The 25537-nt window shown below is 45.5% G+C and overlaps 11 protein-coding genes across 11 annotated transcripts in view; 8 read left to right on the top strand and 3 right to left on the bottom strand.

The window, feature by feature from the left end:
• Positions 1–2357: 2357 nt before the first annotated feature.
• Positions 2358–4447, top strand: AGABI2DRAFT_117623 (hypothetical protein; the record flags this gene model as incomplete). The annotated part of the gene is made up of 8 exons (XM_006460629.1): positions 2358–2568; positions 2638–2830; positions 2889–3092; positions 3145–3176; positions 3231–3547; positions 3607–3665; positions 3720–4026; positions 4235–4447. The coding sequence occupies 8 exons, from the start codon at positions 2358–2360 to the stop codon at positions 4445–4447; spliced, it is 1536 nt and encodes a 511-aa protein (XP_006460692.1).
• Positions 4448–6254: 1807 nt separating this feature from the next.
• On the top strand, positions 6255–7649 carry AGABI2DRAFT_203820 (hypothetical protein; the record flags this gene model as incomplete). Its single annotated transcript, XM_006460628.1, has 6 exons — positions 6255–6465; positions 6535–6727; positions 6786–6989; positions 7041–7072; positions 7127–7443; positions 7502–7649. The coding sequence occupies 6 exons, from the start codon at positions 6255–6257 to the stop codon at positions 7571–7573; spliced, it is 1029 nt and encodes a 342-aa protein (XP_006460691.1). The 3' UTR covers positions 7574–7649.
• Positions 7650–7787: 138 nt separating this feature from the next.
• AGABI2DRAFT_117621 (hypothetical protein) lies at positions 7788–9350 on the bottom strand (the record flags this gene model as incomplete). The annotated part of the gene is made up of 1 exon (XM_006460627.1): positions 7788–9350. The coding sequence occupies one exon, from the start codon at positions 9348–9350 to the stop codon at positions 7788–7790; it is 1563 nt and encodes a 520-aa protein (XP_006460690.1).
• A 330-nt stretch (positions 9351–9680) lies between these two features.
• On the bottom strand, positions 9681–13256 carry AGABI2DRAFT_203819 (glycosyltransferase family 2 protein; the record flags this gene model as incomplete). Its single annotated transcript, XM_006460626.1, has 17 exons — positions 9681–9731; positions 9787–9915; positions 10000–10275; positions 10336–10360; positions 10422–10524; positions 10586–10737; positions 10796–10932; positions 10990–11010; positions 11071–11302; positions 11365–11408; positions 11471–11484; positions 11534–11663; positions 11733–11815; positions 11888–12047; positions 12116–12415; positions 12477–12584; positions 12636–13256. The coding sequence occupies 17 exons, from the start codon at positions 13254–13256 to the stop codon at positions 9681–9683; spliced, it is 2586 nt and encodes an 861-aa protein (XP_006460689.1).
• A 641-nt stretch (positions 13257–13897) lies between these two features.
• Positions 13898–15907, bottom strand: AGABI2DRAFT_192307 (hypothetical protein). Its single transcript, XM_006460625.1, has 9 exons — positions 15633–15907; positions 15538–15581; positions 15177–15415; positions 14817–15128; positions 14600–14764; positions 14354–14550; positions 14221–14299; positions 14119–14167; positions 13898–14069 (listed from the first exon to the last, which is right to left on the bottom strand). The coding sequence occupies exons 1-9, from the start codon at positions 15855–15857 to the stop codon at positions 13976–13978; spliced, it is 1404 nt and encodes a 467-aa protein (XP_006460688.1). The 5' UTR covers positions 15858–15907; the 3' UTR covers positions 13898–13975.
• Positions 15908–15962: 55 nt separating this feature from the next.
• AGABI2DRAFT_192306 (hypothetical protein) lies at positions 15963–17520 on the top strand. The gene is made up of 5 exons (XM_006460624.1): positions 15963–16908; positions 16961–17041; positions 17095–17124; positions 17178–17312; positions 17371–17520. Exons 1-5 carry the CDS (start codon positions 15979–15981, stop codon positions 17422–17424), a joined length of 1230 nt encoding a protein of 409 aa, XP_006460687.1. The 5' UTR covers positions 15963–15978; the 3' UTR covers positions 17425–17520.
• A 745-nt stretch (positions 17521–18265) lies between these two features.
• Positions 18266–18847, top strand: AGABI2DRAFT_117617 (hypothetical protein; the record flags this gene model as incomplete). The annotated part of the gene is made up of 1 exon (XM_006460623.1): positions 18266–18847. One exon carries the CDS (start codon positions 18266–18268, stop codon positions 18845–18847), a length of 582 nt encoding a protein of 193 aa, XP_006460686.1.
• Positions 18848–19917: 1070 nt separating this feature from the next.
• On the top strand, positions 19918–20277 carry AGABI2DRAFT_56108 (hypothetical protein; the record flags this gene model as incomplete). Its single annotated transcript, XM_006460622.1, has 1 exon — positions 19918–20277. A coding segment is annotated over one exon (360 nt), but the record flags the coding sequence as incomplete, so codon positions are not given.
• A 958-nt stretch (positions 20278–21235) lies between these two features.
• AGABI2DRAFT_178148 (hypothetical protein) lies at positions 21236–22008 on the top strand. The gene is made up of 2 exons (XM_006460621.1): positions 21236–21802; positions 21858–22008. The coding sequence occupies exon 1, from the start codon at positions 21251–21253 to the stop codon at positions 21797–21799; it is 549 nt and encodes a 182-aa protein (XP_006460684.1). The 5' UTR covers positions 21236–21250; the 3' UTR covers positions 21800–21802; positions 21858–22008.
• Positions 22009–22513: 505 nt separating this feature from the next.
• Positions 22514–23550, top strand: AGABI2DRAFT_142844 (hypothetical protein; the record flags this gene model as incomplete). The annotated part of the gene is made up of 4 exons (XM_006460620.1): positions 22514–22552; positions 22654–22751; positions 22784–23382; positions 23468–23550. The coding sequence occupies 4 exons, from the start codon at positions 22514–22516 to the stop codon at positions 23548–23550; spliced, it is 819 nt and encodes a 272-aa protein (XP_006460683.1).
• A 1083-nt stretch (positions 23551–24633) lies between these two features.
• Positions 24634–25537, top strand: part of AGABI2DRAFT_192304 (hypothetical protein) — a 1657-nt gene continuing 753 nt past the window's right edge. Inside the window, exons 1-3 of the mRNA XM_006460619.1 lie at positions 24634–24756; positions 24808–25270; positions 25356–25529. Of these exons, the coding sequence (XP_006460682.1) occupies positions 24693–24756; positions 24808–25259 (516 nt within the window). The 5' untranslated portion in view covers positions 24634–24692 and the 3' untranslated portion in view covers positions 25260–25270; positions 25356–25529. The remainder of the gene's footprint in view (positions 24757–24807; positions 25271–25355; positions 25530–25537) is intronic.

Below are 25537 nucleotides of genomic sequence, written 5' to 3'. Positions count from 1 at the left end.
CCAAGATGGAGTTATCGCTAATCAACTCATGCTCTAGGGAGATTGGTTTCAATACTGTGGACATGAGAAGATTTCACTTCTTCTGCCATTGGGAAAATAAACTACCAGTAGGCTAACATATCGCATCACCAACAAGAACGAGGCGGTTTATAAGATTAGATCATGATCATGATAATGTTTTGGTCTGCCCTTTTGATGATAGAGTGCGGGTTTAGAGCAAAGTCCCGCATATATCGCAGTGTGACTACGGGTAGGTATATGCCTTCTCCGTCTTGCCGACAAAACGCGTACCCCAGGCCCATTTGGAGAATTTGACGGAAGAATCAGAACCGGGCCATGGTCTGATGATTGATTGGCTGGCTGCGTCAGCGGCGTTGCCGCAACTGACGTCGACAAAGCCGGCCTCTCATCGGAATATGTAACTGTGTATCGCCTATCAAATCCCACTGACTATGACTCACAAATCAAACACATGGACATCCCTCAAGCTTGTCACTATTGTTGCACTGAGATTCAGCGAAGAAAAGGCGGTATGTTATTCTCCTGCTATCTGTTTGCGTGACAGTTTGTAGGACAAAAATTGACAACAAACCGGGGCTAGCCAAATCCTGGAGTCAGTATAGTGGCTCGGTATTTGTCAATATAGAAGATGACGCGATGCAAACTTGGCGGCCGCCGATATAAAAAGTCCGGGAGAGCATCTTCCAGTTGTTTCTACCCACGCCCGACTTTTTACTCCCACAGAACGTCAGAAAGCAAATAGAAAGAACAACCATTCTCATGTTATCCACAGTTTCGTTATCTTCACTATAGTACTGTTAACTTCTTACTTGGGAGATGCATGTGTACGTATAAATATAAAAATAGATGGGAAGACCTATTTTTGTAACTATCAATCCTTTTTGGAGAATTTGAGGGATCGGATCGGACGCAGTCAGGACCCCGGATAATCCCTATATATGTTGGATGCCAATCCGGACAAGTTTTGAACTTTTTGGCCGGGAGGCCGGATGGCATTTCCTATGGCGGCAAACCCGAAAATCGTGCTGAGGCTGGATCCTCAAACCCCTGTAAGACCCTATATTAGCCATGAGGCCGGATCCATTAGGTGCCGCCATGTCCGGACATAAGCCGCCGTGGTGCAATGGTCAGGAGTCGACATGCCTTGCCCCGAACGCAACTGAGGAGGCGTAGGTTCGACTCCCCATATGTAGTACACTTTTTGACATTTCGGCACTTTCAAATATTGCTTTTCAAGTTTTTCGGCATTCTCGTGGCTCGCAGTTCTCGCCTATCACCGAAAATACAGCTGTTTTCAATACCATCAGCTTCTTACTTCTCCATCCACACAATTTTCTGACTCTCTTGATCTCTCAAACAGATGCTACGTCATCAGGAGCAGGGCTCACGGCTTTGGAGGATTATGGTAATTTCAAGAAGTTACGAGAGTGTATTGTGAACGTTAGGGAAGCTGTAGCAGCGCTGTCAAAGAAAAGTACAAATTTCGAGTTAGACTAGAACTTTCAACGGTCCACGATTTTTTTCTGATTTTTCTACGATTTTTCTGGATTTTTTGAGCCATTTTTGAGGCCGGATCCCTAGATCCGGACAAATTTTTCGCGAGGGCACTTAGGCTGGGTGCAAGTCCGGACAAGAAACCCCAAAAGGGGCCAAAAATGGTGCGGACAAGAAACCGAAAAATGACCCTTTTTTGGATCCAACATACTATAGGGACTATCCGGGGTCCTACGCAGTCCCGATCGTTGATCGCATCATTCAACATAGCGTCTGCGTCCACGATGCCGTCCAGTGACGTTGCCCTCCGGTTGCAACAGACAGTCGAAGGTATGCGTATGTCTTCGCCTATCGAACACTCTGACTAAGATTCACCAGGCAAACAGATGGACGTCTCTTATTACTGTTGTTTTACTGAGATACAGTGAAGAAAAGGTGTATGTTACCCTCCTGCTGTGGGTTTCGGTGGCTGTTTCGAAGACCAGTGCCGACACAACATATACATAAAATTCCGTGGCTTTCGACCGGGGCCTAGTAGTCTGTCTGCATACTTAGAGGTACGACGCCTATCCGTTAGCCCATATGTGAATGTAATGTGATGCAAAATTCGGCAGCAGATACGTCAATGCCCGGCGCGCTCAGCGCTCAGCATTAAGTCATACGAAATCTTTTCACCACAAGAAGAGACTCTTGAAGAACTTTAGGGTATTTTTAGCCGTGCTCGACTCACTCGCTCTTAACTCTTCCCACCGAACGTCAGAAAGCAGACAAATAAGAGCCGTCATTCTCATGGGGTTCCTCATTCACCTCGTCTTTGCTCCCATCCAATTTTCATCACAGTAATGGGCAAGAAAAGCTTTTTCGGCTTCCTCTATGATCAACTTCGTCGAGTTCCCGATGTCATTCAGACAGATCTCAAGGACAAGACGGTCGTCATCGTTGGCGCCAATACTGGTATTGGTTTTCAAGCTGCTCAACACTTCGCGAAAATGAATACCGGAAGGCTTATTCTTGCTTGTCGCAGCGAGAAAAAAGGCCAAGCAGCTCTGGATCGTCAGTACAATATTCTTTGGTTCTTACTTTTTTGAATAGTCGATTAATATGTGTGATTCCACAATGCAGGTTTGAAAGCAGCCACTGGCTATTCCAAGGCAGAATTGTGGTTGGTTGATCTTTCCGAATTCTCGTCCGTCCAAGCATTCGCCGATCGGACTGTAAAAGGCCTAGAGAGGTTGGATATTCTGTTGTTAAATGCTGCTGTTCTACATCGAGAAGATGGATCATATACCACAACTAGAGATGGATGGGAGACAACGTACGTGTCCATCTACCAAATAATGATGAAACGCTAATGGATGAACTTGTCCATCCAGACTCCACGTGAACGACCTTTCTTTCACACTACTTTCTTTCTTGTTGCTCCCTCTTATGGTTGACACCGCCAAGAAGTTCAACACACATCCAAGGCTCGTCACCGTCACAAGCGAGCTTCACTTCATGACAAGCTTCGAGGATAAAATATTTGAAAGTCCCAATGCAATCGAGTTCATGAGCAGCAAAGATTACTGTACGCCCCAGTGAGTTGGCATGTAAAACGTTGACTCGGCAAAGAAACTGATAACGAACCAGAATTATGAAAACTCGTTATCCTGATACGAAGCGTGAGTTGTTCCCTACATTCATTGGACCTTGTGTTGTTGATATTCTATTGCTAGTTTTGAATGTATTTTTCACTCGTGCTCTCAGCAACCGATCGAAACACCAGCCTGTTGTCTTCAATTGTGTTAACCCTGGCTTCTGTCGTTCCGAACTCCTCAGAGATGCAAAAGGCATGGTCACAAAGCTGATGTCATTATTATTAGCCCGGAGTGCTGAAGAGGGTAGTCGCCAGTTAATCTGGGCTGCTATCGGCCTTCCGGAGAGTGGGTCCTTGGATGAAATGAGAGGCACATACGTCAACAGAGCGAGCATAGAAGAGCCTTCAGATTTTGTCCTTGGGGAAGAAGGTAAGAAAAGAGAGGATAAGCTATATGTGAGTTCAAATCAAATACTTCGCGTGTAAACTTTTTTGACAATACACTTTCTCGGCAGGCCGACACGATTTCTATCATTCAAAAAGTGGATCCGCGCGTGAAAGAGATAGAGTCACAGTATCTGATCTAATTGTTTCATTTATTTTCTGCTTCACTGTGATGACATGTTAGTGTACGTACCTCTTCGTATTATAATATTGGACGTGAAATTGGCGAATTAGCGAGGTGCAATGAGCCCTGTAATCCGTTGAAGTATACACCCATTTCTCACATTACTGTATATACAAATACGGGAGACATCTCTTCCATCTTCGCCACCCGTAATACCAGTAAGGAGAAGGACGAGTGGTCTGTACTCAGTGCCGACATCGAGGCGGACGAATCCAACAGTGAAGCTGGAAATTCTGACCTCGTCGACTCCATTGTTCTCCTGAAATATTCAAGTTATTCTAACTCTATGAATATTACTAAAATATGCGTATGTTCGAGAGACTTGTAAATCCATACGCGAAATTTATTGGAGAAAACTTGACAATAATGGAGATGTGTCTTCCAATAAGTACATACGAACGCTTGAGCCATGACGGCGACGAATTTATTGTATATATTTAAGCCCAAAGACTCGTCGGCAGTGATGTTTTCTTGAGCCCAAGGCTAGGTTGTCGCTAACCCAACTCATGCTCTAGAAAGATTGGCTCCAATACCGCCACGCTATGCGGGTGACTGTCAAGGCAGGCTGGGTAGGCGGAGAAGAGGCCAGAGTGGTTGGACGAGGAGGGGCCTTGGAGCTTCTTATGGCGGGGTTTGGCCTTGCTGTCATCAGACGGGTGGATGGAGACTCTGCGATTGCACTTGTGCTCAAGTGGGGAGGGGGGCGTGAGGGGGAGCGGCAGTCCTGATGATGCGTGCATTGCAGGGAGATAGCCCGATCCTGTGTTAGGATTTCGGTGAGCAAAGGGGCCGGGGACTGAGGTGCACAGGAACAGTGCATGGGGCAAAATGTGCAGGAGGGTATCGCACGAGTCAGCAGAGGGGGCACGGGGCCGGGCAGGAGATGAGTTGAGGCAGAAGATATTTTTATGGGCCATTTTGGGCGAGAGGAGTGACAAAAGGTGGTGAGCAACATCGTTAATGATACCTGAAAGCTACTCACGTCCAGGTTGTGCCTGTTGGAATCTTTGAGAACCTCGCTGGCGACTAAGGCCTTGTGTCAATCCCTCCTAGCCTCAGCTTGGTATAGTAGAATGGCTCGGTATCCTTGGGGCCGTCTTCATATTTCGTCGGTATCCAACAGTAGATAGAAATCCATGAATTTCTAGGCGGCTTCGCTGGGCCAGCAAGGGTTTGTTACGCGTAGGACAAGGCCATTCTTGACTACTGCCGTCTCATTCGTGGTAAGGCTTCTGACCTTGAACATTCTGTTCAGTGTAATATACTTCTACGAGGCTTGTGTGGAGTGGGGGAGGTTCTTCTCTCGCTATAGCGAGAATGTCCTGCTCCAGGGATTCGACTTGTGCAGCTGCGGCCTCAGTCCCTCGATGTGAAGTAACAGATTTTGATGTATTGGAAGCTTTGCAGTCCCGAAGCTTGCAAATGGTACGCTCTGAAGGGCAAAAAATGTAGAGGTTCTCTCTGCGCAGGTTTGCAGCGTATTTTCCTTCCTATTCGTTGCTAAAGAAAGGGTCGGGGGTGCGTTCTCTATCACGGTGGACCGAGTGTAGTCTGGAGTGCTGGGAGGAAAGGATCTAGAAAGGGCGTCCGGGATCCTCGGCTTGCTGGTTCTACTGCCACCAGGTGGTAATGAGTCGATTACCTCTTTCTCTGTCATGTTTAGGGAATGGGCGATCTGGCACAATTAGGTGAAGGCATAGTTTTGGAGGGTTCATGTTCCGAGGTGAACCTGCGGGTCAAAGGCTGGCGGTGAGTAGCGAGAAAACGCGAGGACAACAGAAGGCAGCTGAGTTGTATTTCTTAAGAAAATAAAGAATTGCGGAGCCGTGTCGCCTAGGATGAGTAGGAGCGAAGGTAAGCAGTGTTACCTTCGTGATTGTGACACGCAGGTGACACGGTTCACAAATGCATGTGTACGTTTAAAAATAGATGGGAAGACCTATTTTTGCAACTGTCAATCCATTCTGGATGCGTCTGCATTGCCGTCCAGTGACGTTGCCCTCCGGCCGCAACAAATAGTCGAAGGGATGCGTATGTCTTTGCCTATCGAACACACTGACTAGGGCTCACCATGTGACAAACAGATGGACGTCTCTTGTTAGTTGTTACTGTTGTTTTACTGAGATACAGCAAAGAAAACGTCCTGCTATGGGTTTTTGTGGCTGTTTTGAAGACCAGCGCTGACGCAACATATACATAAAATTCAGTGGCTTTCGACTGGGGCCTAGTAGCCTGTCTGTATACTTAGAGGTACGACGCCTATCCATTAACCCATATATGAATGTAATGTGATGCAAAATTCGGCAGCAGATACGTCAATGCCCGGCGCGCTCAGCGCTCAGCACGGAGTCATACGAAAGCTTTTCACCGCAATAAGTGGCTCTCGAAGAACTTTAGGATATTCTTAGCTGTGCTGGACTCATTGGCTCTTAACTCTTCCCACCGAACGTCAGAAAGCAGACAAATAAGAGCCGTCATTATCATGGAGACCTCATTCACCTCGTCTTTGCTCCCATCCAATTTTTCATCGCAGTAATGGGCAGGAGAAGTTTCTTCGGCTTCCTCTATGATCAACTTCGTCGAGTTCCCGATGTCATTCAGACAGATCTCAAGGACAAGACAGTGGTCGTCGTTGGCGCCAATACTGGTATCGGTTTTCAAGCCGCGCAACATTTCGCGAGAATGAATACTGGAAGGCTTATTCTGGCTTGTCGCAGCGAGAAGAAAGGCCAAGCAGCTCTGGATCGTCAGTACATTATTTTTTGGTTCTTACTTTTTTGAATAGTCGATTAATATGCATGATTCTAAAATGCAGGTTTGAAAGCAGCCACTGGCTATTCTAAGGCAGAATTGTGGTTGGTTGATCTTTCCGAATTCTCGTCCGTCCAAGCATTCGCCGATCGGGCTGTGAAAGACCTAGAGAGGTTGGATATTCTGTTGTTAAATGCTGCCGTTCTACCTCGAGAAGATGGGTCATATACCACAACTAGAGATGGATGGGAGACAACGTACGTGTCCATCTACCAAGTCATGATGGAACTTTAACGGTTGAATATGTCCAACTAGACTCCATGTGAACGACCTTTCTTTCACATTGCTCTCTTTTTTGTTGCTTCCTCTTATGATTGACACCGCCAAGAAGTTTAACACACATCCAAGGGTCGTCACCGTCACAAGCGAGCTTCACTTTAGGACGAGCTTCGAGGATAAAATATTTGAAAGTCCAAATGCAATCGAGTTTATGAGCAGCAAAGATTACTGTACACCCCAGTGAGTTGGCATTTAAAACGTTGACTCGGCAAATAACTAATAACGAACAAGAATTATGAAAACCCGTTATCCTGATACGAAGCGTGAGTTGTTCCCTACATTCATTGGACCTTATGTTGTTGATATTCTATTCCTAGTTTTGAATGTGTTTTTCACTCGCGCTCTCAGCAACCGATCGAAACACCAGCCTGTTGTCTTCAATTGTGTTAACCCTGGCTTCTGTCGTTCCGAACTCCTCAGAGATGCAAAGGGCATTGTCATCAAACTGATGTCATTATTGTTAGCCTGGAGTGCTGAAGAGGGTAGTCGCCAGCTAATCTGGGCTGCTGTTGGCCTTCCGGAGAGTGGGTCCTTGGATGAAATGAGAGGCGCATACGTCAACAGAGCGAGCATCGAAGAGCCTTCAGATTTTGTCCTTGGGGAAGAAGGTAAGAAAAGAGAAGATAAGTTATATGTGAGTTCAAATCAAATGCTTCGTATGTCAATACTATTGACAATACAATTTCCGGCAGGCCGACACGATTTCTATCATACAAAAAGTGGATCCGCGCGTGAAAGAGATAGAGTCACAGTATTTGATCTAATTGTTCCATTTATTTTCTGCTTCACTGTGATGGCATATTAGTATACATACTTCGTATTATATTGGAAGTGAAATTGGCGAATTAGCGAGGTGCAACGAGTCCTGTAATGCGTTGAAGCATACGCCGATCTCTCATATATACCGTACATACAATGGGATTATAGTCATACACGTACACGATCATAAAACCCAAGAATCAACCAGTCGAGAATTTTTTAGTGTTGAGGGTTGATACCCACACGAGTAGCTACAGACGTAGTAGCCCCTTCAAATCGCCTTTCTTCTTCTTCAACCTCCAATCCTTCCCTAATAAGTTGTTGCAGCTCATCAAGGTGCACCGCCCAACCGGTATACATGATCGGAACAGGACATATCAAGCGAATAAGCCGAATCCGTTGATATAATTTCCATTTTTCAGAAGGTCCTTCACGTCTGGATTGTAACATCTTCAAAGCCACAGTAGCTGAGTTACAATCATTTGGCTGAGGAGGACAGAGAAATGGAGTGCTGAGAATGAGTAAATTAGGAAAAATGTTCGTGTTTGGTTCGTCATCGCTCAGAGTGAGGAGACGGAAAGTATCCAGGGTGGCAGTACCATGTCCGTCCGTCAAATATAATTCTTGCAATGTACGAGGAAGGGTTTTGAACAGTTCTTCTATTGACCAAAGGGACAGAGACCCTTTGAATACCGTCAGAGATTGAGGCTTGGACATGAATCGTTGGCGAATTAACGGATAGGACACTCCCCCAAAGTTTTCAGCTGTGTCGAGGAAAGAACTGCCATAGGAATGCTTGAGCCAAGACATAGTTCGTAGGTTTGGAAATTGAACATGCTCCATAAGAACTATATCCCATCCAACCAAGCCAAAATGCCAAGAGACATGTTTCATATGAGGATATATCTTGACCTCACGCATCACATCGAATCCCTGACCTTGAACCGTGGAAAGCAATGCACCTTGACAACGATATTCCTCTAGAAGAGGACACTGCGAAAGGAGTTTAATGCACTGCCACACGTTCATATTCTTCAACTCCAAAATCGTGATCTGATCCCAAGGCAAATTTATGGGAAGACGCTCTCCGCAAAGCGAGACGTTCTTCAGCCGTGGTACCATATGTTTTTGAAACGGCTCTATAGGTGGATCTCTATATTTTTCGGACCAAGAAAACGCAAGTCGTTCAAGACGTGGAAATTTGGCTGAAAGAGAGGGGACAGAAGGTAAAAGGGACCACCATCCTCGTGGGACGTTATTCAACACCAATGACCCCAACTTTTCAGGACATTCCTCGAGAATAATCTCAAAAAGATCATCCACTGGGGCAATATCAGCTCTTGATAAATGTTTGTGCCTGGCCGTCGGATTGCAAGAGACCCGAAGTGACAGGGGGAGTGCTCTGAGTCGTTGCACATATGATCGCAATAGCGTCAAGGACATTCTTGAAGTCCTACTAGGATGATAAAGACGTAATTGGAGTCCCTGCCACAGAGAGGGTGTACTGTAGACGATTTTTTGCCAACGAGAGCAAACGGATGCTAACACCAAAGGATAGCATGTATGGTGATAAGGCGAACCCTCAGGGAGTTCGCAAACGGCTTCAAAGATCGTAGAAAGCGTTTCAGTCGGAAGCACACTCGTAAGCGCATCCAAATCGTTCTTCCTCCTCCGAAACTCTATTCGCAAAACCTCCAAATTACTGATGTCAGCTTCAATCTTTTGCAGAGCAGCATTAACAGATTGAGATTCTGCGGAAAGGGATGCAGAACGAATGACCATTGCGCCAGTGTGCTACACAAGCGAATTTTTTCATTGTCGAAAAACCTGAAGGAGGATCGATGGGGCCTACCACTGGACTCGGAGTACGTCGTGGCGATTATGTGAAGCAAGAAGTTCTTTTGAGAAAGTTCTCACAGAATTCATACCAAGGCATATCACTGGCTTGTCGTTATATATATATATATCGAAGATGCGCTCGGCCCGCTTGGTACGACACTTGATATATGATAGTGCGATCAAATATATCGCGATCACTGCAAAAACAAGTTCATAAATTAAACTCAAGTCCAAGAAGCACATCAGATATAGATCAATGCAAGACAAAAAAGATCATCCAGTAATCAATCGAGCCATAAGGTACAATGTCGAACCACCAAAACGCTGATCAAAAACAACTCATTGAGCATGAAAAAAGGAGTCAAAGAAATTCACGCACCACCGAATTCGTAATCGCAGTAAACGAAAGGATAAATATCAAATACCCTTTCGTCCTATTCACCCCAGCATCACGATCAAACGTATTCGTCGCAGAAACACCACCAAGAATAGCCAACAACAATAACCCCTGTCAACGCCACCCATAAAAGAATCCAAATCAGAAACCGCAAAACTTTGGCCATGCGGTCAACCCATCCAAAAAAAGACTTACATTCGATAACACCCAAGCCAACAACAAATTCGTACGAACACTCGCATAATAATCTTTAGCAGCTTGTTCCTTTTCCGCATCCGTCTTCATTCGATGTTTTCTATCAGCTCCCGGTACAGGTTTTCGATCCCGAAGGTTAGTCAATGCTTCTTCATAAACCGAGTTGACATCTGCGGTATCTGAAAAGAGCTCTACATCTACTTGATAATTGATATCTTGCGTCACAGCGCCAAGGTCAGTATCAGGAGTGTTGTCCTCCTTTGTACCCCAAGAAATCTATAAACGAATAACATTGTCAGCGCTCGGAAACAGGGACTTGAACAGAAGCCAGCTCACATCATCCAGATTGGAGAACGCATAGCTAAAAAAGAACGATACGTTAATCAACCCACATCAACGAACAACGACGCGAAATCACGAACACATTCAAAACATTAATATAAGTCGGTGAAAGGAATATATAAGGAATAAAACTGGTGATCATATGCCAAGGATCAAAAGCCAATAAACTGCTCAAAGCATATACTACAAAACCACAAATCAGATCATCAAACACCACAAGAAATCAAACTCCAAAATCACTTACGGCCATAAGTAACCAATACACTCAACAACATAATCGAATTCGCAGCTCCTCCCTGTCGAGCGGCTTCTATAGCGCATGCCACAGATCCGATAATCATATACAGCATCAATATAGCTAAAACGATACTGGTCGTTTTATATTTTGCTTTAGACCTAAAGAATAATCAATGAATAGTTCCAGAGAAAGGTAAGTAGTTCAGAAAAAACGCACGCAGCAGGGCGGTTCCCCATAGAAAATATAAAACTTGCTACTATCATCGAACCCATGAGATATTGCATAAACGTATTGAAGTATTTAATCCCTTTCAGGTTGAAAGACGGATCCTCAAGTGAAGACGTCAAAACAACCTTATCATACACAGTCAAATCATGATCCCATATCCGAAGGAACCAACCTGAACTCACAAAAAAGAGATAAAAGTTTCCCTTCCACCAAAAAAGTCAATTACTACTCAAGAAAGGAAAAGAAAAAGAAAGGAAACTCACAATACTGAACCACGCAAAAATCAAATTAATGATATTATACACCGTCTCCACCATCAACACAACTTTCCTCGTCAAACTATGTCCCGACCGCATAATCTGTCCAACATGCGCAATAGCATAAGTAGCAGCAAAAAAAGACCCATTCAACCACCTCCGTCTCTGAGAAATAAACTCGGGTAACGAATCCGGAACATCCGTTTCTCCAATTGCACCTTTAACATATTTCAGGACCCTTGAGAAGTGCGAGTAAGGTAAACGAAAAAGACAAAAAAAAAAAAAGGAAAAAGTGCATACCAGTTTGTGTTGGCTTTGGCTACCAGCTCAAAACAAAGAATACGCTAAAAAACGAGACGTCGTCATTTTTCAAAATCTCCTAGTAGAATACACCCTCTTGACCTACATCTTCAGCAAGATCTACAAGCAAATCAGCTCGATCAAAATGCCATTGACTCGATAGACTCACACATATTAGAAGTAAAAATATCGGTATCTCTTCCATGTAAAACCTCGCCTTTAAAATACGACGCAAGCGGACCTTGTCCCCGCTCATTATTTTGTAACGCGATATACCTATACGCTGAAAATGCTCCTGGCTGTCACCAACCGAAACCAGTCGTAAGAAAGATGTCCTCCCCAGTACAACAAAGAAAGAAAATGCCTACCAATACACTGATATATCCAAACAGACTTTCCGTCGGTTTATCCAGAATACAACTAATCTTGTACTCAAAATTCTGCGCCGCGACTTATATAAAAATAAAAAGTTGCGGAAGCATTAGACATCAAGCGGAAATAATTCTGAATTTTTGAAACGTACCCAACGGATTCAAAAGCGCCGACCAATTCTTGCCTTTATACACCGAAATCTCTCCACAAGCCCCTCCCACATTCGAATTCAAATCAAAAGCCTTCCACAACCTATAAATACTATTACTCCCCGGCCTCGTCCCCACATCCAACAACACACACACATTCGGCTACCAACACACTCTCTCAATCAATTTCTCTCTCTCTCTCTCTCAAAAAAAGATAAACCAATACTCACCTGAAGCATAGCTCCAAAAGCATTAAACCCCCATCTATGACTATTAATCTTCTTCTGATTCTTCTCCTTCATACAAAATATAATCTGCGTCGGCACAATCCCCTTATCCGGAAACTTGAAATGTAAATTCGGATCCAACGCAAACGAAGTCGTATATTCAAATACATGTGCCGTCACTTGTTTTTCATTCACCATGTTTTTCATGTGTCCACCAGCTTGATAGACCCCGAGGAGAGTTAGACAATCGAGGACTCGTGGATGAATTTTTTTACGGCCGTCGGCTATGATGCATACTACGACCTGGTTGGAATTTGAGGTTACTGGGTTGAGAATGGTTTGTGAGAGGTGAGAAGGGTTTTACCTTTTCCCAAGCGTTTGGACCCCAGGTTTGTGAATTCTTACGTGTACATAAATGCGAAATATTTCGCATCACACCATACAACGTCCGACAAAACAAAACTTCATCTTCCTATCACCAACACATCAACAAAAATCCCCAGAATCAAAAAGAAAAACTCACATTATACATCGTAATCATAATCAACAACTCCGTCCTCCTCCCACTCTCATTCTGTCTCAAAAAAAACCCATTCCTCTCAAACTCATCCGGATCACAAGTCACAGCCATATACCTCGTCTTCATCATCTCCCCCATCCCCCTCCTCGGCAAAACCAACCTCGGCGGTACCTCCAAATTCACCACCAAATTCCCATTCGTCAAAACCACCCTCTTCTTCGTCTTATGTCGTCTTATAGCTCTTCCCGAAGGTGCCGGACCAAAATGTTGAGTATCTAAAGGTGTTTCGGGTAAAGAGGTTTGTTGGGATGTAGGTGTGGGTGGTTGAGGATCGTATAGGATTGTTGTTGTTGTTGTGGTTTCGTGTCCGGTAGGAAAGTAATCTGGATATTGATCTTGGAACAAACCTTTTTCGGGATCATCATGTACACCAGTATAATGTATACTTTCACTTCCAACAATATAATAATCTTCATCATCAACAGCAGGTGTCGGAGACCTAGAACGTCTTGAATGTCGATAAGGTGACGTCGACGTTGTTGTTGTCGAATAAACCGTTCCACTAGTATAAGCCGCAGCCTCGGCATCATGTTGAAAATGATCAATATCGGATCCTACGAGCATAACTTCAGAGGTGTTGTTATAAGGAACATAAGTATGTCCAGAAGATGAATTCGAATGTGAATAGAAATCTGAACTGTGATAATCGGAAGAGGGAGGTGTAGGTTGTAAATATTGTGGTTGTGGTGGTGGTGGTGGTGGTGGTGGTTGCTGTTCAGGGATATGCTCGTATCGCAGTCGTGAGGGTTGTTGAGAAGTAGGCGTAGGTACCTCGTCTTCCGACATGAATTCGTTCAAGTCCAGCGTCTCTCCCGTAATAATAGGCTCGAGGTATTGCCCAGGTGTGTACGGTTTATACTCTCGTATCACCGCCTCTTCGTGTTGTCGTTGTTCGTAAGTATCTTCGTGGTTATACTCTGCAGTAGCAGCAGTACGCATGGTAGCCGAGATCTGTGGGTGGTTCATGGTGTCGTCGTGATTAGAAGAGAGGAGTGGCATGTTCTGGTCTAGTGGCTGAGACATGGGAGGGTCGGTCAAAGTATATCGCTTGACGCTGGCATCAACAGACAAAATCGACGAGGACTCGCTCTTGGGGCTGGCGACACGCGGGACGGCCTTTCTTCGCGCCATTTGTGAGTAGGAGAACACGCAGTTTCCTTTTCGGGACACGCGCACCATCGACGCGACTGAATCACGTGAATGTCCGATCATGAGTAAATTAAGTCAGTACATGTTCAGTGTTTAGTAGGTACCCTAAGTAAATGTTCAGAACGAGAGCAGCTTTATATCACTCCAGCCAAGACAGATAAAAGTCCAGCAGATAAAACAGAAATCAAAGTCATCACAGTCTCAGCAGAGGCGTGCATGGTCGCATCGTCTACAAAGTGGCGTCAGTATCGAATCAAGAACAAAGGACGTCTGCTTACTTGAGCCAGTACCGGCACCACCCGAACCAGTTGCCGTTGATCCCGGGCCTGCGGAAATACGTCAGTCGAATAAAGTGGCGAGGAAGATAAAAATGCCGCACCTGATCCTCCAGCGGCTTCAGACAATTGCGCGAAACCGATGGAAGGGGGGCTCGCACGGAAGACCGAGTAGACGTTTTTCTGAGTTCAAGAGGGATAAGTATCAAGTACAAACCAACAGCACAAAAAGCTCACCAAGAAGACATCACCGATGACCCACTGCGGATTACCAGAGTTGCCGCTTTCAATATTACTGCCCAGGCCGAGGTCGAAAACCCCTCCGACGCAGCGCCGACCTTGTGTGTCAGTAGCACCAAGGTTCATGTCGGATGGATTGATTGACCACGATTTGGAGCCAAAGGACAGGGAGACTTCTATTTGCGTGTCGCAAGCTATATACAGGTCAGTAAACTGGCAGACTTCCTCGCGAGAAGCACGTACGGAAAGTCCAGAAACCAGGCATATCGGGACCTACTTCCTGGGATCCCGGTACAGCACTCCAGATCCTGGTCACTTCGTCGGTTGGGCCACCAATCAGAGTCGTACCAGTGTCGATAGCAGAAAGGCCGGCAGAAATTTGAATGGATTGACCTTGAACAATGGCATCTGCGAGGATGTAAATGAGCATTGACACGTTGTGTTAGCTTGAAAGATCTACCTGTCAGGGGCAGGAGCCAGAAAGAAGGCTGAGGGTCCGCAACCAAGTCCACAAAATCAATATCACCGTTGATAAAGGTCGAGTTGATTCCTCCAAGAGTAAAAACTCCTCCAGGTACGACGCTGTTCGAACCTTGAACATTACCGGCCCTAGTCAACCAGAAACCCATTTCCTGAGTTGCGAGTTCGCCGTTCTGGGCAAGGGCCTGCCAGAACGGTGTAGATCGTGTGCTGGAAATGGTGTCGAACGCAAGGCCCATGATGCCAGACAACTCGGAATCGACGAGACTTCTCGATACCTCATCAGCTTGTACTAGAGTGGCGTTAGATTAGGGTTTGTAAGATACGTAGAGCCACTCACAGAAAGTTTGGCTCGGGATGGTAAAGCCAGCCATTGAAACAGTGTCCTGAGCAACCGAGCCCGAGACCTGTCCGGAACCATAGCGGATCGTTGTCGTCTGGCCATTGGCGCTCGGTTGATTGGAAGAGGATTTAGAGGCGTCATAGAGGCGGGCGCTGGTCGGGCATGTGCGGCACGAGGTGTCGGCGATCCAAAGGTCAGAGGAACCGGTATCCAAGACGACATCAAAGGTCTGGGGACTATAACAAATCAGCAAGTCAGCAATAGGTCAAACGATTTCCCCCACCCCTCTCCCTGATTGTTTGCCAAGGGATGCTTGGCACGACATGAAAGGGGGGAGAGAACAATTGAGAGAACTCACGGTGTGCCCACGGTTACAGCCCCAAGATAACTGGCATCTCGGTTCTGGATGTCAAGATGAGAGAGTGTTGAAGGAGATGTGGCGAAGAAACTGACCTGATTGAGGATAGGTAGGTTGCCTGTGCTGGCCCGCTGAACCACACCGTGGACACCTCGTCTTGTCATCGAGTAGCCATACTTTGCGCGTACGCCTTCTGCGACATTGTGGTAGTAGGCGGCGTCGTGGTTGAGGGGTGCACGTTTGACAAGGTCGATGTGTACGGGGTCAGCACGGACGTCGAGAACGGGAAGGAGGAGAGCAGCGAGAGAAAGGGCGAGCATGGAAGGAGAGTGAAAGGGTGGAGGCCTGCCACCGCGGTGCTTTAGAGCCAAAAAACCAGTGCGAAAAGCGGTGCTCGCAGCACTCGGCGCCAATTTCCCACACCACTCACCCGGTGCTCCCATGCCTGCCCACGACCGTTCTCCCTTGCTCGGCAACACCGACGACGACGATGTTCCGTCATGTCCCGCAGGCCTCAAACGCGGCATCCTCATCTTCATCTTTGCCCTCTTACTCGGTTTCATGTGTTTCAAAAGCACTCAGAACCTCGATGGGTCTCTCTACGACCCAAAAGAGCGCGAACGAATTCGCCACGAGTGGGCAAGTGAAAAATATCAAGTAGAAAAAGACCTTGAGGGTCTCCGTGAACAACACCAACACGAAATTGATCAGTTTCAAGACACTCTTGCTGAATTACGTCGAGAACAACAGCATGAAGTGGATCTGTTTCAAGATACCCTTGAGGCTCTCCGTGAACAACACCAACACGAAATCGACCAGTTTCAAGACACTCTTGCTGAATTACGTCGAGAACAACAACATGAAGTGGATCTGTTTCAAGATACCCTTGCCGAATTACGTCTAGAACAACAACACGACATCGATGCCTATCGCTACGCTCTCAACCAAATCCGTCTCACCCAAGAACATGAAATCCATGAACATCATGCCACGATGAAACGGTTAGACCAAGAGAAAGAGGCAATGCAACGAGCTTGGCATTCAGATCACATCAAACTCGTCCGACTCCGTCGTAGTATCCAGTATGAAGAAGAGAAAATCGAAGAGGGACGTAGGGAATTGTTGGAAGAACGTCGGCGTTGGGAGCAGGAACGTCAAAAACGAGAAGACGAAGACCGAGAACGTCAGCGTCGACTCATCAAATGGGGTCCTTTGCTATCGGATGATGAGCCTTGTGTGCGGTATGGCACGGCTCGTTATCGTGCCCCCCTCGAATATGCTCCGATATCTTGGGATCCATATACAGCTTGCATGGAAACTCCCCTTCGTATCCACCAAAAAGATGTACTGCCGACCGAGTGTCTCCATGACGTAAGTGTAATCTTATCCCAATCTCCAAACGATTGCTGACAGTTAATTGTAGGGAGGTCAAATGATGGGTATCTGGTACATCGATTTCGACGAATCCTCTTGCAAACCCTGGTGGGGCGAAACCAAAGACGACGTAAGTCCATCATAACCTCATCTCAACCTCAAACCCTCATACACCTTCTCAAGGGTTGCGTCGGACGTCAATCCGGCATTCATGCAAGTACCTAACCCAAAATCAAAATATCAAATTTTTTTCACACTTTTCACAGAGATACGAAGCCCGCTTAGAAGGCTACCTCAACGATTCCAACGACTTCAAATCAAACTGGGCCGAAATGTGTAATACCACTCCTCAAATCATGTTTGGTCACACTTTCAATTCTCCAAGTAAATGTGCCTATTCGGTGCGTTTTATTAGTTGTTCCTCTAGTGCTGATGAGTTGACTTTTTGTGTGTGTATAGTCGAGAAGGGGTGTTTATGGACTTTGGGATGTTCCTGATACCACGTGTAATTGATTTTTGTGTTTTGATGCCTGTGTTTTCTTTCTTTCGTTTTCTTTGTTGTCTTTGCTGTGTTCTTGTTGGTTGTATTTGTAAAGTTGCTTTCGTGGCACTACTAGTCAATTTATGCTCGCTCGAAAGAAAGCCGAAGCGTAGACTGGTGTATGTTTACGCTAGCATTCGGCTCCCTTACACTGACGTAGGTCATGCACACAGTGGGTGATTTTTACGCTAGGTTTAAGCTGCCGTCTACGCCGCCGGAGAGAAATTTACGCTGCCTTTCGCTAGAGTTGGATCCGCTGCCGTTGGTATAGGTACGCTAGCGAAGGCATTTTGCCCGTGTTGTATATTTTTATGAGGGAATGGGGCTCCACTCGTCCAATGCACGGTTTCAACATCCTTTCTAATTAACATGAGTTCTTACACTAAGTAAGTTTTATGCTACATCAAAATCGAGTGCGGATGCCGATCGCTAGTTTACGCTGGTCTTGCGCTGTCGGTGTAAGTTACGCTAGCTTTTACGCTAATTTCACGGCCGGGATGTGTGGCATGATATGAAGTCCAAATGCGATTGAGAGGAGAGATATATCAAACTAACTACAGATCATGATAGTAGTCCATATAAAAATAAAAAGATCGCAACATAATGATGCTTGCCCTACCGTCAGATGTACCAAAACTACTGATCATGTCAACGGGAGGGAGGCTGATATGAGACCCAACAAATAAAAAAGATCGCAACACAATCATGATATTTGCCTTACAGATGTAAAACTTCAAATCCATTTAAAAACACCAGAAAGTCGAAAGAAGTCTTTCCCTCCACGACACAAAAAGCCCATCACTTTAACCAACCATGTTTAAACCCACTACTAAATCTCCTCTCCCGCACAACACCAGATTATCCATCGAAACCTCAACCACCACCACCATCTCACCACCCTCCGATGATGCCATAGCATATCCACCTCCACCCATGGCCAGTCCTCCTCGTGATGAGGCACATAATACTACTCAACAAGAAATCGCATTTCAAATCTCCTTACAAAACCTCGAACTCCAAATGATATCATACCAAACCCACACAACCAACTCTCCTAACGGAGCATCCGAACAAGATATAGAAAGGGTAGCTCTAGCCATGGAAAACATCGCCAACTGCCACCCAAACCCTAAAGCAAAATCCTATTGGAAGAACAAAGCTAAAAAATTCAGAAGAGCAAATTCGAACAAACGGGATGGGGTATTGAAATCAGTTACGAAAGGGTTTATGATAGTGTTGATGACACCGTTTTATATACTTGGAGCTACACTTTGGGCTATAGGTACGATTTTTGGTAGATTTGGGTCGTCGGCTTTTGAAGGTGTTGGGCGGTTGAGGAAGAAAGTGAGGTATAATGATGGGAATTCGTTGAAGTCCAAACCAAACGCGTATTAAAGTGAGTAGTAGATTTTTTCTATTATTCCATTGAGTGGTACTGACTTTTTAATTTGCAAGTCATCGTATCAGATTAGTAGCTCAGCAAGTGGCCATACCCTCCGTCGGTGAAAAATCGTTTCTTGCTTTTTGTGCTAGTACTCCAGTCTACCTTTATATATCAATCAGTTACGTTTAGGTTCTTATCACCGCCCAAGCAGGACTCTCTGTCAAGTCAGTGAACTTTCGGGTATCCCGGGAGTCAGTGTCAGAACTCAGAATACCTAAACCGCGAGATACAGGGATTAACCCCGTCTGTCTACACACTGTGCGTTTGGGCAAATATAGGCATTGATAACTCAACCAACGTGATGCGTGAACGTTGAACGTTCGAACCGTCATTCGTCCCGGGCAGCGGAAAGCCGGCAATTTCGGGTATCACATTGACCTATTTTGGATACAGAGAGTCTATATGGGGTAAAGCCTCTTTCTCCTATCAGCCTCTAAGCCCTGAAATCCAGTCTGTATTAATTTAAACTTTTACTGCGGAAAACTGATGCTGGTGCCTTGGCTGATTTCGCATGCGCAGGTGATCATGGGTACGGGTAAACTCTGAGGGCACGAATTATATTAGTAGTTTGGTCAGTTATGAAGGCTCTTATCACCTTTGGCCGTGCTCACTCGAAAGAAAAATGGGTATATGGTAATTTATTTGTCTTTTAAGAGAAGAAGTGTAGTTGAGAGGAGAGATATTCATACAAAAGACCGAATTACTGACCATGACCGAGGTACCGAAGGCTGATGGTAGTCCAAATAAAAATAAAACGATGCACATTGCACAATGATACTTGCCCTATAGATGTAAACTTGACGCCAACAACAATCCCTTTAATACTTCGAAAGTTGCGAGAGATCTTTCCCCTCCGCGAAAAAAGCCCATCACTTTGACCGGCATGTTCAAACCCAGTTGTCCTCCCCCGCACACCAACAGATCCTCCACTGAAACCACAGCCACCGTCATCTCACCGTCATCCGATGCTCAAGAACATCCACCTCTACCCAATCCGCCTCATGGGACACATACGCTACAAGAAGTCGCATGGCAAGCCTCATTACGAAACCTCGAACACCAAATGATATCATACCAGAATCATACAACCGAGTCTAGTGGAGTATCAGAACAAGATATAGAGAGAGTGGCTATAGCCATGGAGAACGTCGCCAACTGCCATCCAAATCCCAAAGTGAAAGCCCAATGGAAGAAGAAAGCTAAAAAGTTCAGAAAAACTGATCCGAAGAAACGCGATGGGGCTTTCAAATCAATCGGCAAAGGTTACTTGATATTGTTGACATCGCCTTTCTATGTGATTGGAGCAGCATTTTGGGCCACAGGCGCGATTTTAGATGGGATTGGGTCGACCTTTAAGGGTGCTGGGCGGTTGACGAAGAAACTAAGTTATACTGGGAACTCGTTGAAACTCAAACCAAAATTCATGTAACAAGTGAGTTGTAGATTATTTGATTCTTTGGTTGAGTGGTATTGATATTTTCCCATGCCTGCGTATTAAATAAGAAGTTTTATTCTGGATGGTAGTGCAACCACTCAGCAAGCGACTGTTCCCTCTGTCGGTGAAAAATCGCTTCTTGCTTTTGTAGTACTCTAGTCTAGACTTTACCTTTGTCACATATATATCATTCAGTCATGTTCAGGTTCCTACCACCTCCCAAGCATGACTCTCTTGAACTTTTCAGGTGTCCCGGAAGTCTATCAGATTAGAATAAATAAATTGTGAGTTACGAGGATTAACAACCATCTGTCTACACATGCGTTTGAGGCTTTGAGCAAATATAGGCATTGATAACTCAAGAACACGGCAATATGTGACCGTCATTCGTCCCGACAGCGGAAAGGCGGCAGTTTCGGATATCACTTTCAACTATTTTAAATACAGATCTAAATGCGGTAGAACCTTTGTCTGCTACTCATCCGTGTCCTAAACCCTGAAATCCAGCCCTGTACTAGTTTTAAACTTGTACTGCGGGATGCTGATGCCTTAGCTGTTGCGCATAGGCAGGTGATCATAGGTACAGGTAAACTCTGGGGGCACGAACTATCAGTGATCATGTAGTAGTTTATTCAATTATGAAAACAATTAGCCATGCTCGCTCGAAAGAAAACTGAGTATATGGTGTAATTTTATCTTTCGTGAGAAGTGTAGCTGAGAGGAGACAAAGCACCAAATTACTGGCCATGACCGAGGTACCGAAGGCTGATGGTAGTCCAAATTAGAGTAAGAATAAAAATATAACGATGCACAATGATGCTTGCCTATAGATGTAACATGACGCCAACAGTCCCTTTAATAACTCGAAGATCGAAAGAAAATTTTCCCTCCACGAAGAAGGCCCATCATTTTGACCAGCATGTTCAAACCCAGTACTCCTCCCCCGCACAACAACAGATTATCCACCGAAACCACGGCCACCATAATCTCACCACCATCCGATGATGCTCAGGAACGTCCACCTCTACCCAGTCCTCCTCGTGAGGCCCAAACACTACAAGAAATCGCATGGCAAGCCTCATTACGGAACCTCGAACACCAAATGATATCATACCAGAATCACGCAACCGAGTCTGGCGGAGCATCGGAACAAGATGTAGAGAGGGTGGCTATAGCCATGGAAAACGTCGCAAACTGCCATCCAAATCCGAAAGTGAAAGCCCAATGGAAGAAAAAAGCTAGAAAGTTCAGAAAGGCCGATCCAAAGGGACGTGATGGAGCATTAAAATCAATCGCTAAAGGTCTCTTGATATTATTGACGTCGCCGTTATACATACTTGGGGCGGCATTTTGGGCCACAGGCACGATCTTCGGTGGGTTTGGGTCGGCCTTTAAGGGTGCAGGGCGGTTGACGAAGAAACTGAGTTATACTGGAAACTCGTTGAAACCCAAACCAAACGCGTATTAGAAAGTGAGTGCTCGATCATAAAATTACCCCAGTCAAGTGGTATTGATTTCCCCCCAAGTCTTTGTATCATATTATACTCTGGATGATAGCTCAACAAGCGGCCGTTCCTTCCGTCGGTGAGACTGTGGTATTGGCTCTTTGTCGTGGACATTGTATATGCCTAGCCTTGTAATAACGTGTCGGACAACATATAGACTCCGATTTGATGATAATTAAGTTGTACTTGAGACCAGTGTTAATCCAGGTTTCGTGTCCAGTCAAAGTCGCATGTAGAACCAATAGTCAAGGCGACAGAAGTAATGATGCAAGAGAGACGGGAGGAGTGGGACGCGCGAACGTTAGAAACTGGCAAACGTTTTCGTTAACAAAGTTGCCGGAAGTGGGTAAATAAAAACCATGAAATTACACAGCCGGGTTGTATCGATTATTCCCAGGTTTTCGCGTGAGATTGTACTCCGGATGGTAGCTGAAAAAGGGGCCGCTTTTTGCTTTGGTAGTACCCTAGTTAACCTTTGCACGTTTATTACTCCGGCCGACAATCCAGTCAATTAGTCGCGAAGTTCAGATGAGAAACGCCGCGACATTCAAAAACCTGATGACGCTCTGAATCGACCTGGATCTTTTGTGAACCTCGCGTATTACAGCAAATTGCGAGATATGGAGAACATACCCCTTTCGACATAAACGTTTGGGTTAGTATTGATATTGAACAACATGACCAGCGTGATACACATTCTTCTCGACTGCGGAAAGGTAACATTTTTAGTATCGTTTGATCAATTTTATCAGTTTTGTCAGAAGAACCGTCATCCATTGTGTTAACTCCTGAAAATGTATTTGAACTCGTGCTGTAGAAGACCGAAGCCGAGCTGCGGATACGCAGTCATCGTCAGTTACCCTGGGGACATAATTCCAAGAACAAAAAAACCAACGGTGACAGCCTTACGGATATGTACTTGTCACCAGCAGTGATTTCTTTAATAGCTCGATAGTCGGGCAAGGCCTTTCCCCCACAAACCTTCACCTCGACAAGATGATCAAACCCGGTGCTCCTCCGTCGTACGATAACGGGCTCTCCACCGAACCCAATGATTCATCGGTTCTCGCTCTACCACTTTCTGACATCAAGGAACATCCAACTCCAACCAATCTTCCTCAAGAAGCATCTCTACAACAAGAGGTTGATTTGAAAAACTCATTACAGAGTCTCGAGCGTCAGACGATATCATACCAGGGTCGCGTAAGAGAGGGTGGAGCATCAGAACTGGATGCAGAGAGGATGGCTGAGGCCATGGCTAAGATCGGCGATAGCCATCCAGATCCAAGAGTAAAATCTTACTGGAACGGAAAAGCGAAAATGTTCAGGAGAGCTGACCCGAAGGACCGCGACGGAATATTAGAAGGGATGTTAAAAGGTTGCTTGATACTGTTGACATCGCCGATCCTCCTGCTTGGGGCGGTGTTGCAGATGTCGGGCGAGATCCTGGAGGGGCTCGGGTTGATTTTCAAAAGTCTTGGGCGGATGATGAAGAAGCTAAGGCATCTAGGAAAAACACATCAAACACGCAATAAACAGAACATAAGTGAGTACTAGACCATCGAATGACCTGCGTTGAGCCCTATTAATTTTCCGCCATTCTTCGCGGTAGCTTATTTGGTCGATGGTAGCTTGGAAGCGGGCCATTCCGTTCATCCGTGAGACAATGAAAGGGACTCTCCATCTCGGAAACTGTGTATGCCTAGCTTTGTGATAGTGTGCCGCGTGCCATATGAATTCCAATTTGATGGTTTTTCATTGTACTTGAATTCCGGTTCTATCTTGAGTCATCACGCGGGACATTATCAACTAAATGACTGCCGTGGTGTTCAAAACACGGTCAACCATCCTCGCCACCGGTAACAAGAGCTTAAATAAAAAACTTTGTTACAGGGCCTCAAGCGTCGAACGATGTCCTACCAGAACAATTCATGTAAGCGAGGGCGGAGCATCAGAACAAGATGCAGAGGCGGCTGAGTCCATGGACAACGTTGCCGATAGTCATACCGAGGTTTTACTGGAAGGAGGGAACTAAAAAGTTAAGAAAGGCCGATCCGAAGGACTGCGATGGCATACTTATTACAAGGGATTTTCAATGTTTTTGGTATTGTTGAGGCCGTTGTTATACATGATTGTGGTAACGATTCACGCTACAGGCGTGATTCCGGATGGGTTTCGGTTGGCCTTTGAAAACGCTGAGAGGGTGGCGAGGATATTAAGTTACACTGGAGACTCATTCGCATCTAAAAAAACCACACCAGACATGCAGCAGTAGAAAGAATACAAGGGAGTAATAAACCATCAACTTACCCGAGTTCGTTGAGTTGAGTTGAGTCATCGTATTAAATTATACACTCAACGGTGGCTCAAAAGAAACCGCTCCTTGCTTTCGCAGTATCCTGGTCAACCGTTGCATATCTTTCACACCCACTAAACCTATTAAATAGGTGGGCTTATAGCGTATGATGATGTCGACGCTCTTAATCGGCTACAAATTTCCTAAACTTTCGCATGAGTCTAAAAATAACAAAATCGATGTCTATCAGACTCAGAAAAAGCCAGAAACTGCGAGAAGCGGAGAACACACCCCAATTTACGTATGTATGCCTTTGTGCAAGTATGGGCGTTAAACACTCAGCTGACATGATTCGCATCCATCTCGATCGTGGAAAGGTAATGGTTTTGTTATCTTTGACCGTTTTCGTCAGAAGAACCTTCCCAGAAGTGTCCGTGTCAACGTCTAATGTCCGATCTCGTACTTAACTCGTGCTGCGCAAGAGTCGTGCATTTCCTTTAATAACTCGAAAGTTTGGAAAGGCTTTCCCTACCAAAACCCCCTTCTCTACCTTGACCAACATGAAAAAACCCAGAAAACGCCATACGCCTCCCCAAGACGACAACGGAATCTCTTCCGGCACCAGTAATGCACTAGTTCCCTTTTCGCCACCACCCCATGTCGACCCATCTCCAGCCAATCGTCCCCGTGAGGCATCTCCAAAAGAGGTCGAATACAAAACCTCGTTACTGAATCTCGAGCGTCAAATAACATGGTATCAGGGTCGAGCAAGGGAGGGAAGAGCATCGCAACAAGATGCAGAGAGGGTAGCTGCCGCTATGGAACACGTTGCCACTAGTCATCCGGATCCAGAAGGGAACGATAATGACTGGAGGGAAAAAGCGGAGAAGTTCAGGATGGCTGATCCGAAAGACCGTGATAACATATTGGGAGGGATTTTAGATGGCTTGTTGACATTGTTGACAGTGCCTTTCCAGGCGGTCGGGGCGGTACTCCAAGTCGCAGGCGGCATCTTGAGTGGGGTTGGGTTCGCGTTAAGGGGTCTCGGGGGGCTGGCAAGGACAGTCAACTACACTGGGAATGCTTCCACATCTGAGACTGCGAAATCCAAAACAAACACTCAGTAAAAAGAATCCCGGTGAGCAGTAGATCATCAAATTACCTGGGTTGAGCCCTAATAATTTCCCCCCATTCTTCGCGTTGAATTGTACTTTATATGGTAGCTCACTGCTGCTCCATTTATCAGTGACTCTTCATTCGGAAATTTATTTGCCTACTTTGTGATAACGCGCGCACGACTTGATGAAATTCAATTTGTACTTGAGATCAGTGTCAACCTCGGTTGAGTCGTTACGCGAAACGCGACTATCAATGTGATGACGGCAATGGTATCAAAGCTCAGACT

The sequence above is a fragment of the Agaricus bisporus genome (assembly GCF_000300575.1).
Source record: "Agaricus bisporus var. bisporus H97 unplaced genomic scaffold AGABI2scaffold_5, whole genome shotgun sequence".
NCBI classification, from domain to species: domain Eukaryota; kingdom Fungi; phylum Basidiomycota; class Agaricomycetes; order Agaricales; family Agaricaceae; genus Agaricus; species Agaricus bisporus.
This window is presented reverse-complemented; position numbering and strand designations above follow the sequence as displayed.